The sequence below is a fragment of the Crocuta crocuta genome, unplaced genomic scaffold (genome assembly GCF_008692635.1).
Source record: "Crocuta crocuta isolate KB4526 unplaced genomic scaffold, BGI_CrCroc_1.0 scaffold130, whole genome shotgun sequence".
Lineage (NCBI taxonomy): Eukaryota > Metazoa > Chordata > Mammalia > Carnivora > Hyaenidae > Crocuta > Crocuta crocuta.
In genome coordinates this window covers 8,948,647-8,967,393 of record NW_027527920.1, presented here as the reverse complement: position 1 = coordinate 8,967,393, position 18,747 = coordinate 8,948,647, and the positions used below count along the sequence as shown (strand labels likewise).

The window sequence follows — 18,747 nt, the reverse complement described above, 5'->3', positions numbered from 1 at the left end:
AGAGGAGAGCCCAGCTCTCTGTAGCAGGAGCTGGCGACTACCTTGCTCTGGCACCTTTTCCTATTCTCAGCTCTGGGTCTCAGGTCTCCAGGAGAGAGACTGACTGGCCCAGGCTTTGTGGGGAGACAAGAGCCTGTGACAGACTATCACATGGCATCAATGGTGAGAAGTGGGACCATTTGCGAAGGAACCAGGGTGACCTAGTGTGTTGGGCTGCAGAAGTTGGATGAGGATACTGGGCAGGCAGCGATGAAAAATGTTCCCTACAAGGATCCCACAGCCTGCCAGTGACTCAATCCTCCTCACTCCCAGGTCAGTGCTCCTCTCCACACCTGATGAGTCTTAATAAAGATTTGAGTGTCTCCCACTTCTATGGGTTCTGCCTCTCCAGACTCTGCCTGCCCCGAGTCCCTTGACTTTGCGCAGAGGAGAGCGGGGTTAGGGCAGTATGGGAGGTCAAACTGGGGTTGGATATCCAGTCATGCTCTCTGCTGTGTTTCCAGGGGTCTTCAGGGCTTTGCTCAAGGGCTGGAACCTAGAAGGCCAGGCGGGCAGCTGCGGAGCAAAGGGGCCTATTTCATTGGCAGAAACGTATTCCAACTGTGAGCAAGGGCATGGACCAAAGTGACGGGGTCATCCAAGCTAGCACCGTGGTGCCTCAGGAACTGCTAGAAGAAATGCTTTGGTTTTTTCGGGTAGAAGATGGTAAGTGGTAGGGGACTGGTGGGGGGTGGGGGTCTGCTCCTTAACATAGAGTGGACTCTGGCTGACACAGCCTCCTCCTGCAGGCTGCACATGTCCTCCAAGGTGGGGACTGAGGCTGAGGGGTCTTAATTCCCAGAGGGATTTGGCCCAACTGCACCCTCCTCTTCTCAGGGTGCGGTCATTCATTCACTCATATATTCGATCACTCACAAGTATTTATTAAGTTCCTTCTGTGCAGCAGGCACTGCTCTCAGCACTGGGGTTACAGTAGTGAATAAAGCACAAACATCTCTGCCCTCATGGAGCATACATTCTAATGAAAGAGAAAATAAACCGGACACACAACTAAAATGCATAGTATGTTGGTGATACTAAGGAGAAAAACTAAGCACAGCAAGGGAATAGAAGCATAGGTACTATGGTCAAGGAAGGCCTCACTAAGATGCTGCCATTTGCATAAAGGCTTGCAGGACATGAAATGATTAGCCACGCAGATTATGTGTGGGAAGAACATTCCAGGAAGGAGGAACAGCTAATGCAATAGCTTTGAGGCTGGACCCTGCCTTCCTTTGGCACCATGTGGACAGACCTTATTATCCAAATTCAGATTAGCCACCTCAGGTATTCTCTTTCGGCACTTGTGGAACAAAGTTTCACTGCCACCCCTTCCTTCCCACCCCCAGCCTCTTCTCCTTCCTCTCCTTGCACAGCCCTCTGGCACAACTCTGAAGAGTGTGAAGTTTATTTCCACCCACACCCCCCTTTCCACACTACTATCCAACTGCAGTGCTGTCCCTCATTAGATTAGGGCTCCTGTAAAGCAGAAATCGTGCCTCCCAATCTCTCTCCCCAACAACTGAGTCCCTGCAGGGCAGGGGTCTCTCTACAACACCTGGCCTACAGCAGGGTTCGTGATTAGTGCTGTGAGCCGAGGCTGAGGCTGAGCCCAAGCCCCAAATGTGGATGGGCCTGAGGGGCACCCAGCCTCTCCTCAAGGCTCCGTTCTGTGTGTCCTTCCCTAGCGTCTCCTTGGAATTATTCCATGTTTGCCCTGGTGGGCGTGGTGGTCGTGGTAAGCATCGTCCTCCTGAGCAGGAGCATCCAGGCAAACAGGTGAGGAGCTGGTCTGGGGGTGGTCTCTGGGGGGTGGGGAAATCTAGGGAGGGGGTCACATACTTGGCTAGCCACCTTCTGGGACAGCAAAATGCAGCTTTCGGGGTCCACTAAAAACACAGAGCTGTTGAAAAGTTAGCAACTGTCCCTGATTACTGCCCCTGTCCCTGGCCAGCAATCATAGGTCAGGATCTCTGGCTCTGGAGTCACATAGGCCTGGGTTTAAATCCCAGCTCTGCCATTCCTACAAGTGAGTGAGAGATTCTAACACAAAGGGTCTGGGGTAGTCACTGGAATTCTGCTAAATTCCCTGGATGAGAAAGTTCCAGGGCTGACTTTTGAGAGCTCCCTGAGGACAGAGGCCACATCTGACTCGTTTCCCCAAGCGACTGTCACAGTGTCTGGTTCTAGAAATGATTTAATAAATGCTTGGCTCACTCATCTATCCTCCTTCCTTCCCTCCTTTCCTCCTTCCTTCATTTCTCTTTCAACAATTACTATATACCCACAAGTCATCACTATCAGTAACTTTCAAACAAAAATAATGAGAATCCCTCCCTCATATCCATATCATGTTTTACAATTTAAAAAGTACCTTTACATTCCCTCATTTGATCCTCAAGACAGCCCTGTAAGGTAGGACAGGCACAAGTTATTTCCATTGTACAGAATAAGGTCATTGAGGATCCAAGGAGGTGCTGGCCTAACTTGTATGCTCTTCCTTCTTTGCTATATTTTATATCATGCATGAATTTTCTTCATACTTCTGCTATAAAGTAAAAAAAACAAAAAACAAAAAAACAAGCCCAGTGCCCTTTGTTCACATTGAGAACTTGTCCATATGAACTATCGTGGCCTCATTCACTGGTCATTCCGCAGGTAAGAGCTGAGCACCTGCTCTGTGCCAAGCTCTGTTCTGTGAGTGGGAGCCACAGTCACAGGCAAGGATTCAGCCCCTGCCTTATAGAATTTACAGTTTGGCTGGGGGACAAGTGTAATTGAGAGTGACAGATGCTCAGTGTGGGACATATAGGGTGCAGTGGGAGCACAGTGCTGGGATCTGGGGCCTTCAGCGCAAAGAGATAGAGGGAGGGTGGGCTGAGGAAGCCTTCCAGACTGAGGGACGGCAGATGTCAAGCTTAAGGTACTGGAGGAGGAGGGCCCAGCCATGTGGCTTTGGAATGTGAAGTGGGATGGGGGTGGAGGGAGGACAAGAGGGGGTCAGAGCCCAGAATGTATGGGTCCTGGGGGCCAACCCAAGAAATTCAGGTTCTAGCTCATGGGCACTGGGGAGCCAGAGAACAGCTTTGAATAGGGACATGAAAGGTTAGTCTGGATGCAGAACCTAAGAGGAACTGAAGGGGTGTAGCTTCTAAAAAGGTGGCCTTGTCTTTCTTGCCTTATCCTGTCAGGAGACATTGCCCTCAGCAAGGTCAACTCGGGAGCAAAGTGGCCATCCAGGGGAACAGCAGACAGTGAGCTGCACCGCCTGTGGCCCAAGCAGATTCTCTGGGCAGTCAGCTCTTACCACAGCTCAGTCTCTCTACTATGGCCAGGACGTCTAGGGGTACCTTGAGTAAAACCACCTTCGGGGAGATGACATTTAGGGGAGTTACTGGAAGGAAGGCTGGATCTTGAATGCCAGGTTAAGGACATGGGCAGTCAGGAGCCACTAAAGTGTGCACCCTGTGGTTTTAGAAACATGACTGGTGTGTGAGGGCTGGTCTGGAAAAGCAAGCACCTAGAAGCAGGAATACCAGTTAAGAATTTTCCTGAAGTAGTTTGTCTGGGGATGGGATGGGATGAGGGTGGGGATGGGGTGTGGGGTAACAAGACCTGCACTAAGTAGGATGCGGTCCTGGGACAGAGAATGTGTGGGTTGGAGAAAACACAGAACCTAGAGTCAGAAGACTTAAATGCAGGTCCAAGGTATGTGCTTCTTTGACCTTTTTGAGCCACATTTCACCTTGAAGGGGACTGTGTAGCAATAATAGTTGAGCTCATGGTGGCAGTGAGGATCTGGGGAGACAATGCACTGGTGAGTATAAACTGTTTCTCTGCCAAAAGAAAGTCACACTATCTTGGTTTTCTCCCCAAACAGTTCCCAGATTGGCTGCCCACTGGATTTTCCCCTCCACCCTGCTAACCCACTTGGGAGACCTAATCTTGCCCCAGCCACTCAGTACCCCAGCTCAGGGAACCCTAATTCAACAGTGTTTTCTCTCCTCTCAGAAATCAAAAGATACTGAGGAAAAACAAACCGGAAACACAAACTACAGAACTCCAAGACTTGGCTGAGTCCGGAGCCATAGAGGACAACAACGTGAACATGCTAAAAGAGACTTTGCTCTCAGAAAAGCAAAATTCAGCCCAGGTGGAAATTGAGTTAAAAGAAAGAGAGATGCCATGGGTTCTCCTTCCAGACCCACAAGAATCGGAGAGCTAGTAGGGGTCCAGAGCACTGCCCCATGTTGTCAGCAGATAAAGTGAATGAACTACAATCAAGTTAATATTCTGTTATAAAAAAAAAAAACCCTCCCTTTTTATTAAAATGCTTCTGAAGTGGGCATTTGGAAATGCAGCATTTGTTCAAATGGAGGTGGTTCAACACAAGCAGCTTGGAACAAAATCGTGAAATCCATAGCCAGCCAGTGGGTCAGGAAGCTGGGCTACGACTCCTCACTTGGTCTTGAGGAGTTCACAGCTTCTTTCGGACCTCAGCCTCTCCATCCACATAATGGGGCTTAAGGCTGGGTTAGAGTTGTTGCTCTTTTTTTTTTTTTTTTTAAATTTTTTAATGTTTATTTATTTTTGAGAGAGACAAAGACAGTGTGAGCAGGGATGGGGCAGAGAAAGAGGGAGACACAGAATCAGAAGCAGGCTCCAGGCTCTGAGCCGTCAGCAGAGTCTGATGCGGGGCTCGAACCCACGAACCGTGAGATCATGACCTGAGCTGAAGTCGGACATTTAACCGACTAAGCCACCCGGGCGCCCCTGTTGCTCTTTTTGTTTAATATATAAATTCTTTTTGAGAGAGAGACAGAGCACAAGTGGGGGAGGAGCAGAGAGAGGGAGACACAGAATCTGAAGCAGGCTCCAGGCAGAGCTGTTAGCACAGAGCCCAATGCGGGGCTCAAACTCACAAACCATGAGATCATGACCTGAGCCAAAAGCAGATGCTTAACTGACTATGCCACCCAGGTGCCCCTAGAGCTGCTGTTCTTAATCCAAACTCCTGGAATCGCCAAGAGCAGGATTCTGGGCTCAGAATCCCCTTCCCACCCCTTCCTCCTACCAGAGCCATTTCCTTTACCTGCTTATCTGCTGAGGGTCCATGAGAGACTTCCTTTGGGCCAGAAGTCCTGAGGTAAACAGAGTTAGAAAACTATAGAGGCCCCCTGTGCTAACAATGGAATCCCAAGAAACCTGTCCTGATCCTGCATCTGAGCCATGGTGTTACAGTATAAGCTGTGGTGGCAACCCCAAATAATTTACACAAAAATTCCTTCATAAACCAAAAATGCTTTAGGTTCTATCTTTCAAAAGTGAACTTTGAACATTCAGGCCCTTTGCCAAAGGTACTGGGTCCTGTTGGACCAGACTAAAACTGCTCTACTGTGTTTCTGCCTACAAGCCTGGGACAGGCTAACAGTGCCCACCGGATGTCTGACACTGCCAGTTACAGGCTCTCTGGATCCTGGATAAGAAAACAAGGGGGCCCTGCTTCCTGGCGACTAAAACACTGGATGCTCACTACCCTGGGCAACCCAGAGCCCCCAGCCTTCTATCCTCACTGAGAGACAGAGTACTGGAAACAGCCCTTCCTGAGAAGTTTGCTTCTCACAGGGTGTCCCATAGGATTATATAAACTAGATTTTACTTGGGTAAACTGTTTGTTGCCTGGGCCTTCTGTGAAGTCAGAAGACAACAGGAGGGCCAGGTTCTGTCCCCCAAAAAACCTGTCGCCGCTCTACCCTTCCTGTCCACTAGGTGGTGTGCTAGGACTTCAAGGCTGCTCCTGCAGAATGTTCTCAGGCCTACTTGTATGCAGGGCCTTCTTGGTGCTGACCATCCATTCAGAGCTGTCCATCAGGGGCCACAGCTGGCCTGGCTGTAGCTGGAGCAGGAAGGGGTGATGGCACCATGATAGACACGGCAATTTCCTTCCACTTTGGCCTGACCCCAGGTCTCCGCGTCCTCTCAGTGGCTACTTCCCTTCAGGGTCTAGGAGCGCAGTAGTTACCATGGAAACCAAGGCCTGGAGGGACTAAGAGCAGCATTCCAGCCTGTCCCACCAGCTCACACAGTAAACTGGGTGTCAGGGACATTACTCAGTGCTGGAAGAAGGATCAACCGTCCGCCAGAGGGTGAGGGCTACTGTTCCATCGGAGGGAAAGCCGGTGGCGAGAAGCCAGCCCCAGTCCTGCAGCCCTGCCCAGCCACTAGGTCTGGGATCTTTAGGGGTGCCCTCAGAAGATCTTGAAGCCCTTCAACAGGGTCAGGGTGGGTGCCTTGCGCTTGCTCTGGGCTCGGGATGACTTCACAGTGACCAGCTTGGCCTGGGCCACGGCAGGCATCTCCTTCAGACTGACGGTGGAAAGTGTGTTGAAGGTACAGCTGGCCAGCCCATGCCGGGCAGTGAGCGGGGCCTGGTGGGGCAGGGCCCTCTCCTCGGAGATGAAGAGGGGCCGGGGCAGGGAATTCTTCTCCAGTTCCCGCCGTGCCTCCCGCACGGCCTCGTGGAAGACATGCTGCACATGCTCAAAGTCTAGGCAGGCAGAGACCTCAAAAAACAGGCACCCGAACTTGCCCGCCAAGGCTGCGCCCTCTGCCTTGGTGACCTGCCTGGTGGGGAAGCAGGGTGAGGCAGGGTCAGGAGTGTGCATCCAACTGGGGCAGGCCTGGGCCTGTGCTTAGCTCCCCACTCGCTGGCTCAGTGAGCTGGAGTCATCTCATCAGTACACTGGGTTAGTGACCTCTACCTCTCAGGGTTGTTAAAAGAATTAAGAAAGACCATTTGTTTTGTGTGCCTAGTGTAGTACATAGCACAGAGTCAGTGCTCAATAAATGGTGGCTGACCTCACTAAAGCCAGAATTTAGGAACAAGGCTGTGGGCAAGGCAGAAGCTTACTGGCTAGACCCTGTCTGTGGACCAAGGAAGACGGTCATTCCCAGCCCTGCCTCTCTCTGTGCCAGCATGGGTCCTTGGTCAGGAAACAGCCACCCTCAGCCCGAGTCTGTGGGATGGGCTCTAGAGAAAGGCAGTGGTTTGGATGGAAGGGTGTGACCCACAGAGGCAGGGTGGGCGAGGTAACTCAGGATGGCTGTGATCGGCAGAGCTCTCCCAGGTGGGAAGTTTTGCCTGCCTGTCCAGGGGAGAGGCAAGAGAGGGCAAGGGTGGCATTTCATGACAAGGAGGGAGAAAAGGATGGAACAACACCCATCGTCAGCTTCGTCCTATTCCCCTTTTTTGTGACCGTGAGATTGAATATTTAACTGGGGAGGTCCTGGAAGTTTCGGACCTGAAAGCCATGGGACTCAAGGTGAGAGGGAAAAGACTGGCTCTTGTATAGGTCAGATGTCCTGAAGGAGGAAGGGGTGAGGGGGACCTGAGGTCTTGAGGCCAAGATTCCATTGGCTGAATCTTGGTGACCACCCTGTACTGCTGATTGCCTCATCTGCTATTCTCGAGGACAGTGGCATAGCCCATGAGACAGGTAGGTACTGGTGGGAAGAGGTTTCTGAGCCAAGGTTAAATTGGAAGGGGCAGGGGCAGGGGGTGGGAGTGGGCTAATTGCCCAGGGAAGTATCAGACAGAGAGTAACTGGGACAAAAAGGGCCAGGAGCAGAGCAACTAGACTCGCCATCCATGGCTGGTGTCCTGTCTGTAAACTCACTGCTTCCTAAGAAACCCTTTTGAAGGAATACTTGGTATTATTTGCTTTTATGATGAGCTCAAATCTACAGATTTGTCACTCTGGGGGCTTGAATTGTGAATTTTCAGAAACTAGCACCCCATGCACGCATACATGTTTGTGAATGGGCAACCCAGGTATGAACATTATCCTCTCTTATTTTGTTGCAGCCTGGTGACAATTTTATCAGTGGTTCGGGAACCACTGCTCTAATCCATACCTTACCTTTTAGCTGTAAGACAATCATGGGAGACACACCAATGCTCAGCTATAAGTTTTACTGCTCATCAAATTCTAATCCACTGACCTCAGAACTTGATCAAAGAAGGAAATGAAGGTAACTTTAATGACTTTTCTTAGGGAATTGAAGCTGCTTCATTTGAGGCCCATAATCTTTGTTATTTGCTCCCAAAACATTTTTAGACAATCCCTTTGGCAAAGATTAGGACCAAAACAGTGGTCAAGATTTTTTTTTTCTCATACTGAAGACGATTTACCACAATTCAGTCTGCTGCCCCCGCTTCCAGGCATTGTGGGCTCTTTAATGCCTCAAAGATCACCTTTTGGTTTTAAGATCACACAACTTCCTTCATTCCCTGAGATGAAATTTGTCTTGCTCTGAGGGCTGGATGGCCAGTGAAGGCTCCTACAGTGGCCCCTCCTCATGAGACTGTGCCCCCTTCCCCACTGATTTGTTCTGCACCGAAGTCCCCTCCCTGCTAATACCAGTCAATGGGCCTTTGAGGCGTGGGGAAGCAGGGTGACTGGCTATGCACAGGGAGGGAGAGGTGGAAAATGGGTGGGAGGCGCCATACTTCAAAGGTGGGCTGGCCACACAGGACAAATGTCAGTGTTGGGAGAAGGCCAGTGGGATTACTCATCAAGTGGAAGCATCATGCTTTCAAGGGCCAGGCAAGCAGCTCAAATGCAAGGAGAGGGTGGAGGTAAGCTATGGGGAGTGGTAAGGCCTGTGGTCAGCTGGAGAGAGCATGCCCCTCCTCAAAGCATTCCAATTCTAGGTCTTTTAAAACTCTGTGCTCGCCAAGCAAAATGCTGCCGTATTTGCTGGTAATCTGCCCTCTGGCCCAGTCTGTGACCTCTGATTTAAGTCCAACTCATTCTAAGAGAACCTGCCCTCAGCACAGCCAACTATGGGAGTGAGCCTGAGACCATGGTCCGGTGAGGAGAGAGCCGGTTGGACCAGAGCAGACATCTGATTACAGGAGCCAATCACAGCCTTTCTTCTCAGACCTGGAATTGGGCACTGAATAACCAGCCAGCTCTGGAGAGTGAGGATGGAATGTCCTAGAGACAGGCAAGAAGGGTGAGGCCGAGAGAGACCACGAAGCCCCGTGAGGATGGAAGGAGTGGTGTCTCTTCTAACTTTTGGGGTCCAAACCCCATGTGGACCAGAAGCTTTTCCCTTCCTGCCCTTACCTGTCTGGAAGACCATGTGCACTGTACCCTTTAATCTAAATTTGAGGGGATTATTCAAAATTAGCCAAACAATCCCCAACGATGACACCCAGCCTTTACAAATGAAGAAAGTAAGCTCCAGAGGAGGGCAAACTGTCCGTGTGCTCACCTGTACTGGGCCATGTCCAGCTTGTTGCCCAGCAGGAGGGCAGGGGAGCTGCGCTGTGTCTCCTTGGCGTGCAAAGCAAGCAGCTCCAGGTAGCTGCCGCTGTCCTCGAAACTCTGGCGGCTGTCCATGCTGTACACCACCAGGAAGGCGTGGGCCCAGTTCAGGTAGCGCTCACAGTTCCTGGGGGTGTCCTGGGGTGAAGGAGGGAAGCCTCGGTGGGGGCAAAGGCCTTCACCTGAGCTGCCCCACCCACCTCCCTACTCTCTGGGTCTTTGTATATTGTTCCCAGCAGAGCCCTTTTCAAAGAGGCACTTGAGTGTGGATTTGGCTTGGTGTGAAAGGAGTCATTGTCTTGTGAGTCTCACTCCCACCACCCAGTCATAGACTTGGAGACCTTGGCCTCAGGCACAGAGCCAAGACTCTGGCATGGCTGCTATAGAGACCTGGCTGTCCCTGGGCACCACTGGTTTTGGGTCAGGTTGATGGTGCCTCTTGGCTTCTGAGAATAACTGGTATCCAGTCCTGGCAGGGGGTGGTAAGCACATAGGGGGAATGGTATACTGAGGAGACCTGGGCCAAGGAAGGCCTCTGTGTAAACTCATGCAAGCACCTGTCTCTGTGTGTACATGAGCATCAAGCCCAGAATAGAGGATCTCCGAGCTTATGCCAGCAACCATCAGGACTCCCCAGGCCCCATCCCGTCCCCTCTCACTTGGCAAATGAAGACATTCAGGAATGGAGAGGTCAGTGCCTCATTCAGGGTCACACAGCAAACTAGAGCTTAAAAAGTTTACAAACTCCCATCTGAGGCCTCCATTCTGGGACTAGGACACCCTAGGAGGCTGCACAGACTCTCAGCTCTCCATGGGTAATGGGGGTACTGTTACCGGGTCTGCAGTATCCATGACTCTCAGGTGGACAGGCTGGTGGTCCACTGTCTCCTCGGAGCTGTAGGTGTCCTCTGCAACAGATGGTCAGCCAGGTCAGAGGCAGTGTGGCCTGCTCAGTGGTAGACTGGGTCTGAGTCCCCACCTCCCTGGGCTAGACCCTGGGGGATCTATTCTCTGGCTGGCTGAGCTGGGACAACTGGGAAGGCCTTGGCTCGCATCCAAATGGAGAACACAGATAGAGCCTCCCACCGAGCAGAGGCTGCTCTACCTGTCAGGGGTCAGAGCATAAGAGGTCACTCACAGAACATGCCGCAGGAGATGGGATTGTGTTCTGGGTCCAGCCACCACACCTACAGGATGAAGTGTGTGGCCCACGGGTTTGTTTAGCAGCAGAGGCCTCTGGAGCTACACTGCCAGCCTCTCTCCTCCAAACCCCAAGCTTCTGCACTCTCTCCCCTCTGACCACAGCACCTGGGCCGCAGGAAACCCCCAAGGACAATCCTCCTGCACTCACTGGTAGAAGGGACAGGAAAAGAAAAGCACACAGTGTGTGTATGTGTGTGTGTGTGTGTGTGTGTGTGTGTGTGTGTCTGTATGTCTGCGTGTGTGTGTGTGTGTGTGAGAGAGAGAGAGAGAGAGAGACCCTGTTCAGAAGTCCCAAGAAGGTTTTACAAAGAATCCTCATCGAAATAATAGCAGAGGACGAATAATAGCATAGTCGAACGTTTTAGGTTGGAGATGTGGAATCAAACCCAACTTCAGCTACCTTTTAGCTATGTGACTTGGCTAAGGCTTTGAGGCAGTTCTTTGAGGTTCTGTTTCCTCACCTTAAAATGGGGATAACATGATAACATTGGCTAAAATTTTTCAGATTTTACTCTGTTCCAGGCACTGTGCTAAATGCTTGTCCCCGCATTCTCATAGGGCTGTGTGAGGACTGGATGGGCCTCCAGGCATGGGGCCTGGCCCATCATACATGCCTGGTAAAGGACAGGGGACTGTGGTGCTCCAAAACTGACAGGGCAGTTTCACATTCCTAGGTGGTATTTTTTTCTTTTTCTTTGGAAATAATTTTAGACTCGTGTGGAAATTGCAAAATAGTACAGACAGTTCCAGTGTGCCCTTCCCTCTGCTCTCCACAAAGTTAACACCTTACATAACCATAGTACAATGATCATAACCAGGCAATTGACATTGGTACCATACTATGAACTAAATTACTAACTTAAATTGGATTTCATGGTTTTTTGTTCTGTTTTGTTTTGTTTTTACATCTCATGCCCTCAAACCTGAGAAAGCAACAAATGGCCTGGCATAAAAAGAGGACTTCACTGTCATACTGACCATCATTCTCCCTATCTCCAGCCTTCCCCTGTGCCACTCATGCATGTGTATGAGTGCACCTGGCCGTCATGTTTCCCTGGGTGCCCCTGTGCCCCCAAGTGACCCCAAGAAGACCCCCGGGCAGAACTGAGGCCCTCTCTGCTTTCTTCCACCTCTCCAACCCTGACTGAATTCACCACCACTTTTCTCTAAGGGCCACTGGCAGTCAAGCCAGGCCTGGACACATGCCAGGTCCACTAGCAGCCAGCAGAAATCACAGACAGCTCCCATCCCCAGACTGTTTGGGGACTTGGATAAATAGCTACTCTTATTCAAAAAAAAAAAAAAAAAAAAAAAAAAAACCTAATGGAAAATATGCCCCAAATGTTTAACTATATTTGGTGCAAGAAGAGATGCCCCTAGATGCCTAAATCTTGTTCAGATTTTTCTTTACTTTCCTGCCAAAGTTGTCTGATGCACCCCTTTGAGTTGCACCGCAGCCCCCACCCCATCCCCAAACAGGCACTGTGTCCCACCAGGCCCAGGGAAAAATCTTAGTGTTGGTGTCCTGTGGTTCCTCACAGCACAACAGCCTTTCAAGGTTACTGTTAGCACCACTAGAGAGAGATGAAGCCCAGAAGAGGAGGGAACTTGCCCACTGCCACACAGCACACCCTCAGAGGGAAAGTGAACTCAGGTCTTCTAGACTGCACTGCTTCCCCATGAAGTCCCCCTCACCCTCTGCTCAGGGGACCAGCTGATCCTCCAACTCCATCTGGGGAGACTACAGGGGAAGAGCAGAAGCTCCCAGGCCAGCTGAGGATGAGGAACATGTATGGGTGAGCTAGGAGAAGCCTCAGAGGTCATCGTATCTGGCTTCTTCTCCCATGGTGGGTAAGGTAGGGTGGTTCTTTCCAAGTCACAGTAATGTCCTGTCTTCCTATCACCACGTCCTGCTCTCCAGGGCATTCTGGGGTCCTTAACCACATGGGCTTCATAACTCCTAGTTCTAAATAACCACTCTGAGAACTTTCATGCTGAGAGAAGGTTCTTTTCCCAAACTATTTTCCCCTGATTTACACTAATAATAATCTTTTTAAAGGTGCCAAAGGAGCTCTGGTCAGAGTGCGTGTAGGACCGATGCCTCAGAAATGGTGCCTGTATCTTTGCTGGAGCAGGATGAGGGCAAGAGAGGTGAGAAGCTGTCATTCTGCCCTGGGAAAGCCTGGCAAGGTGCTCCCCAGCTCGTCCTTGAGAGAATGCCCTCCTGGGGACCCTCCCCCTTCCTGGAGCACTCAGCACAGGCATAGCCTTTCCACAGGCACTGATTCTCTCAGCTCCTACCAGCAATCCCAGCCAAACGCCTTTAAAAAGAAATTAGTGTTTTTATTTATTTTTGAAACAAAGGGAGACCGAGCATGAACCAGGAAAGGGCAGGGAGAGAGAGGGAGACACAGAATCGGAAGCAGCCTTCAGGCTCTGAGCTGGCAGCACAGAGACCGATGTGGGGCTCGAACTCATGGACTGTGAGATCATGACCTGAGCCAAAGTTGGACGCTTCGCCGACTGAGCCATCCATGCGCAACCCTTATGCAGACAGAGCACACGCTATTGGTCCCATCTTCCAGATGGGGAAACTGAGGCTCAGAGAGCCCAGTGCCACACAGACCTCTGATTCTAGGCCCTCTAGAGCATAAGGTTGTCCTTAGTGGAGAGCCACTGGACTGGTATTCGTCTTTCTTTGTACCTGAGCTTCTCCATAGGGAAGTCACTGTGCCTTCTCTGGGTTAGTTTCTTTACCTGTAAACTGGAATAGTTGGAGCTCTTCTTTCTTTATTTTTTTTTTTTAATTTTTTTTAATGTTTTTTTATTTATTTCTAGGAGAGAGAGAGACAGCGTGAGCAGGGGAGGGTCAGAGAGAGAGGGAGACACAGAATCTGAAGCAGGCTCCAGGCTCTGAGCTGGCAGTCAGCACAGAGCCTGATGCGGGGCTCGAACCCACGAACCGCGAGATCATGACCTAAGCGAAAGTCGGACGCTTAACCGACTAAGCCACCTAGGCGCCCCGGAGCTCTTCTTTAAAAGCTAATCCTAAAAGCAAAATTCAACCTCATGTTTAAGAGTATCTATGTCATGCCTAGAATTGCACTTCATGCTAGAAATGGGAATGAATAACACAGGTCTTCATGCTCAAGAAGCTCACTTTGGGTTCAAGGAAGACCACTGAAAATGACCAAGAGTTGTTTTACATGTCCCAATGGCTAACACTCCCCTTAGTCTTCTCGGTCTTTCTCTACAGAAAGCAAGGCTCTGGTTCCAGAGTCCCCACAGTTGCTGCAGCCAGCCATGGGAAGTGGCTGGAATGTTCAGATGCTGGGGCAGAATCCCAAGGAGGAGTGGTACCGGCCTCCCAGAATGGCTGACGGGGAGCATCTGGTCATCTCTCCAGCTGACAGGCTCTCAGGCTGGGGTGAGAGACCTAAAGCTGGGGTGACTGACCACTGTGGAGGGCTGCCCACCCCTCCTCCAGACAGTGTGACCACACATTCTAACACTATCAGGTCAGAACTCCAAAATTACTCAATCAGGAAGCCCAAACCACCACTGTACTAGGCCTGGCGGGACCCTGCGGGAAAGGTATGGATGGGGGTCGGGGAGGAAGAAACTGGAGGCTAGTTGCCAGATAAAATACAGGACGACCAATTAAATTTGAATTTCAGATAAACAGCTAATGTTTTTTAGTCTAAGTATTCCCCATGCAGTATCTGAGCTAGGCAGAATCTGTCTTTTGAGGAACCACCCTTGGAAATCCTCATTTTCCCATACCCCTGCTTGTATGCCTTTCCTTCCCACCTCCTCCCTGTCTTCAAATCCCCCATCTGATTTCATCTTCCGGCCTCTCTTAATGCTCCCATGGCCAGCACACAATTACATCCTGTGTCCCACCCCTGTGGGCATTGACCTCTGCTAATTAAGAAGGCTCTCGTCGGGGGCGCCTGGGGTGGCTCAGTCGATTGAGTGTCCAACTTAAGCTCAAGTCATGATCTCACAGCTGGTGGGTTCGAGCCCCGCGTTGGGCTCTGTGCTGACAGCTCAAAGCCTGGAGCCTACTTTGGGGTCTGTGTCTCCATCTCTCTCTGTCCTTCCCTTGCTCACACTCTGTGTGTATGTGTCTCTCTCAAAATTAACATTAAAAAAAAATTTTTTAATTTAAAAACGAAGGCTCTCCTCAGGGGGCTCCTGGGTGGCTCAGTTGGTTAAGCCTCCAATTCTTGATTTCGGCTCAAGTCATGATCTCAGGGTTTGTGAGTTCAAGCTCTGCGTCCAACTCTGTGCTGACAGCACGGAGCCTGCTTGGGATTCTCTCTCTCCTTCTCTCTCTGCTCCTCCTCTGCTCACTCTCTCTTTCCCTCTCAAAATAAATAAACACTAAAAAAGGCGTGGGGGGGGCTCCCCTCAGACCTGCTATGTAACCTCGGCCCAGAAGCCTCTTGGGTCAAATTCCTCTATTGTTCCACCAAGGGGCTGTGTCATAGTGCAGGTGGTCAAACCGAGCTTTGAGAAAACAAATCCCTTAGGGACTGTCAGTGAGTCGCCTGCCTTGTACTCTTGACTTAACCAGGGGATCCCTTCTGCTTTCTCTGTTTGACATCCTGATGGTTCTATTTAAGATGGCCTTGGAAGAAGTGATTCTGCTACTTAGGGAAAAAAATTCTAGAAACCAATAGACTAAAAAGCTCTGAGGTCCCTTCCTGCTCCAACACTGGGATTCAATATTCCAGCATGAACTGAGGGCACCAAGGGGTTAAGGGGCTCTTTCCTTCAGGTGTTACAGTGCACTCCTTCAGAGGCCTCTGTAGACGCTGCTGTGCTGTGGTTTCCAGTCTGTGCCCCACAGCACAGTGATTCCTCCCCACCCCCAGCACCGTGATTCCCCCTCCCCACAGCACCGTGATTCCCCGGAGGGCCCTCGGGGGTTCCCACAAATGCTTCATTTCATTCTTAGAGCGGAATGAATGAAAAACAATCAAGACTGCAACCCCTCCCATTTTCAAAAGGCTAAAAGTATCCAGATACATCACTTTTCTCAGTGAACAGTTTACAATAAACAAATGTTATAAATGTAAATGTTAAGGAAAAGGGCAGGCAAATGAATATGCATTGTGTCTACTGTGGGTCAAATACTAGGCTAGATCTTTTATATGTGTCATTTCTTTAATGCTTACAGTAATTTTATGGGATAGGCATCTTTATGCCCATTTTGTAGATGAGGAAACAGAAGCTCAGAGAGATTAGGTGACTGCCTCAAGGTTGCACGGCCAGTAAATGGCAGAGCTAGGGTTCAAACTTAGCTCTGACTGATACCAGAGCATCCTTTCCTCTAATATGCCATGATACAGCTACAAAACAAGATGAGTTTTCTTGTGTGGTTCAAAAATGGGTCAGCAAGCAGCATCACTAGATAATTTCTCAAGTGTTTTGTCCAGCTTTTCTGGAAAAGTATACTGAGTAACCATCTTGAAAAATAACACTTAATGGTTGTAGATGTTCTGCTATGTTTGATTTTTTTTTTAAGTCTCATAATTTAGGGCAAATCAGCTTAACTCAGTTTTCTTAATTAAGCCAACCCCCCAAATTGTCTGGGGTGGGCTGTGAAAGGATGTATTTCTGGCACATAGAACATTTGGTCCCATGGGCTGAGTCATCCTGGTGGCTCCTCCCCTCTGCCCCCAGATGTTGCATCCTGGTCAGGCCTGGGCCCACCGCAGTGCAGGCGTGTGCACTGGATGGAGGGGGTTCCAAGTGGGGCAGTGGAAGGATGGGGAGGAGTGGTTCCTTACCCAAGTTGGGGTCATATTCGCTGATAAACCTCCTGGTCAGAAACTTCACGGTCAGAGCTGCAGGAAACAAAAAGAAGCTGGCTCAGTCATCCCCTGCTGTGTCTGGCTACGGGCCCTAGAGGTTGTCCCTCTCATTTTAGGAAGGCCTTATCTAGTCTCTGTGACTCCTGGCTGACACTAAGCTCAGCTCTCTGGGGGAATGGGTCTGAGAACTGGGGAGTTGGTTCGGGAAGCTCAGAAGAAACCAGAAATATAGGGAACTATGTCCTCCCAGTTGCATCCTGGCTTTTTTTTTTTTTTTTTTTATGGCAAGAAAAACCATGAGATGCAAGCCTAAGGAGTGTTTTTAAAGACTCAAGCTGAGGGGTCCAGGACCCACTCAACCAGTTACCTAAGGGTCAGTCTGGTAAGACCCAAACTGAAGGGACACATCCTCCACCCTGGTCATGTCATGACAATTCTGAAGTGTGTGTCATTTATTCTAGTTTTGACTATAAACCAAAGACTAAGAGCTGAGTTGATCAGTCTGTGATCCTCGGGGGGAGTATGAACACCCACGTCTCAAATAAACACATTCTAGTCCTTGGTCCCCTATGTCTCAAGTCTTGGCTCCATCTAGGGCCTCCACACTCATCATGGGTGTCCCAAAGAATGGAAAACCTAAAATGAAGTTCTCCCCAGGCTGAATTCATTAACAGCACTTTGATTTTGTTCAGAATTTAGTGACATAAAGCTCCAGGGCCAGCCAACTATTATGCTGGACTCTTAAAAAGTAATGTGATATTTTAAAGAAAATCCTTAAAATTCTTTCCCAAGATTCCTTACAGTGTCATTTTGCAAACTAATACCTAGGGAATACATACTTTAAAATTCAAATTCCTTCATTCATGTAGTCACAGGCTAAACTGTACCAGTGACAGAGCTACAGACACAATTTGATTTTCAAAGGGAAAAGGGCAAATCTTTCCTGTAGGGAAATATGATTCAGAGTCCCCTCTCTGAGTCAGGGGGCTGGTTTCCAAAGTGGAGAGTAGGATACCATTGAGTCTCAAAGAACACTCTGGGGAAGGAAACTGAGAGCTAAGTGAGCCCATGTTGGCCACTCACTAATGGCTGTAACTGGAAAACAGCCCCGGGACTGTGAGTAGCAGGACGGAGGAGTGAAACCTTTTTCTGGGTCTCTGCCTATGCTGACACCCTCACCCCCACCCACCTGGGCTTCCTCTGGGTTAGAGCTGCCGGGACTGGTTAAGCCAGAGTTCAGTGTTGGCAGAAATAATCTCAGGGGCAACCCAAAATCTTGGTTCCTCAAGAACAAGTCCCAGACAACCTGGGATGGTAGTCCAATGAGTTTCCAGAAAGTCAAGAGAGGGGTCTAACTTGAAAAATACGTTTGATAAAAATGCACACTTTGTTCCAGAATCCCATGGAATTGGGGTGGCCCTTCCCTGGAAAATCCTAGTAGCCAGTGACCTCTACCACCTCTCTTCACCCCAGCCTAAACTGAGGAATAGCAAGACTGTAACTAAGATCCTAGGGGCCTGGGCTGGAGGTCGGCGCCTAACATGCCTAACATGTCTCTGCGGTGCTAGTCACCAGGGCCGACTGCTAGGCCCAGGGAGAGGAGATGGAAAGCGGTCAACAGCAAGGGAGAGATCAGCTGAGGACCTCGAGACACAGATACAGGCAGAGAGGAGAGACAACTGGTGTTTGAGACACAGAGGGAAAGACAGGCAAAGAACAGAAGACAGATGAGAGATGGAGGAGCTGAGAACCAAGTAGAGAGAGAACCAAGCAACAGAGAAACTGAGGCAAAGAAGAAAATCACTGCGTCTCACTCAACCCACCTGGGTGCAGAAAGCCCCAAAGCTAGTGGGAGAGTCTGCCTGCAAGCAAGTCCACAGCGTCCACACCCGCTCCCCGTCTGTCCGGTCCCAACACCTCTTCTGTCCCGCCACCCAACTCACCGGACTTGCCCGCCCCGCGGCGTCCCAGGATGGCCAGGTTGACCTCGAGGGGCGCGCTCTGCGACCCGCTGCCCACGCGGGGTTTCCCGAATACCGAGGACATGGCGACGCTACTGAGGACACGAGTCCTCTGCCGAAGGGCCCCGAGCCACGTGCCCGCCTGTTGGGGCCCTGGGGAGCGAGTCGCGGGCTCCTTTCACACTCGCGGACTCGGGCCCATCGATGTCCGCGCGCCGGGCCGGGCGTCGAGAGCGGAGCCAGCGGAGTTCCCGCGACCCCGCCCAGTCGGGCGGGAGGAGGAGCCCGCGGAGGCTGGTGGGCGGGGCCGCCCCGAGAGCCGCCACACTCCATGTAAGGGCTGCGGGAGCCCCCCGCAGGGCACACTCTCCCAGCTCCCTACGCTGGGAG

The 18,747-nt window shown here is 50.5% G+C and overlaps 2 protein-coding genes across 2 annotated transcripts; one reads left to right on the top strand and one right to left on the bottom strand.

The window, feature by feature from the left end:
* Positions 1-614: 614 nt before the first annotated feature.
* On the top strand, positions 615-4,688 carry SLC51B (SLC51 subunit beta). Its single transcript, XM_077748700.1, has 3 exons — positions 615-705; positions 1,728-1,818; positions 4,069-4,688. The coding sequence occupies exons 1-3, from the start codon at positions 615-617 to the stop codon at positions 4,262-4,264; spliced, it is 378 nt and encodes a 125-aa protein (XP_077604826.1). The 3' UTR covers positions 4,265-4,688.
* A 449-nt stretch (positions 4,689-5,137) lies between these two features.
* Positions 5,138-18,454, bottom strand: RASL12 (RAS like family 12). Its single transcript, XM_077748711.1, has 5 exons — positions 18,340-18,454; positions 16,373-16,429; positions 10,206-10,279; positions 9,319-9,509; positions 5,138-6,663 (listed from the first exon to the last, which is right to left on the bottom strand). Exons 1-5 carry the CDS (start codon positions 18,440-18,442, stop codon positions 6,288-6,290), a joined length of 801 nt encoding a protein of 266 aa, XP_077604837.1. The 5' UTR covers positions 18,443-18,454; the 3' UTR covers positions 5,138-6,287.
* Between the last annotated feature and the right edge of the window lie 293 nt (positions 18,455-18,747).

Coding starts and splice junctions, on each gene's coding strand:
- SLC51B (XM_077748700.1), top strand. CDS start 615: ATGGACCAAAGTGACGGGGTCATCCAAGCTAGCACCGTGGTGCCTCAG. Junction 706..1,727: donor GTTTTTTCGGGTAGAAGATG/GTAAGTGGTAGG, acceptor GTCCTTCCCTAG/CGTCTCCTTGGAATTATTCC. Junction 1,819..4,068: donor AGGAGCATCCAGGCAAACAG/GTGAGGAGCTGG, acceptor AAAGATACTGAG/GAAAAACAAACCGGAAACAC.
- RASL12 (XM_077748711.1), bottom strand. CDS start 18,442: ATGTCCTCGGTATTCGGGAAACCCCGCGTGGGCAGCGGGTCGCAGAGC. Junction 9,510..10,205: donor TCATGGATACTGCAGACCCG/GTAACAGTACCC, acceptor CCTTCACCCCAG/GACACCCCCAGGAACTGTGA. Junction 6,664..9,318: donor CTGGACATGGCCCAGTACAG/GTGAGCACACGG, acceptor CTTCCCCACCAG/GCAGGTCACCAAGGCAGAGG.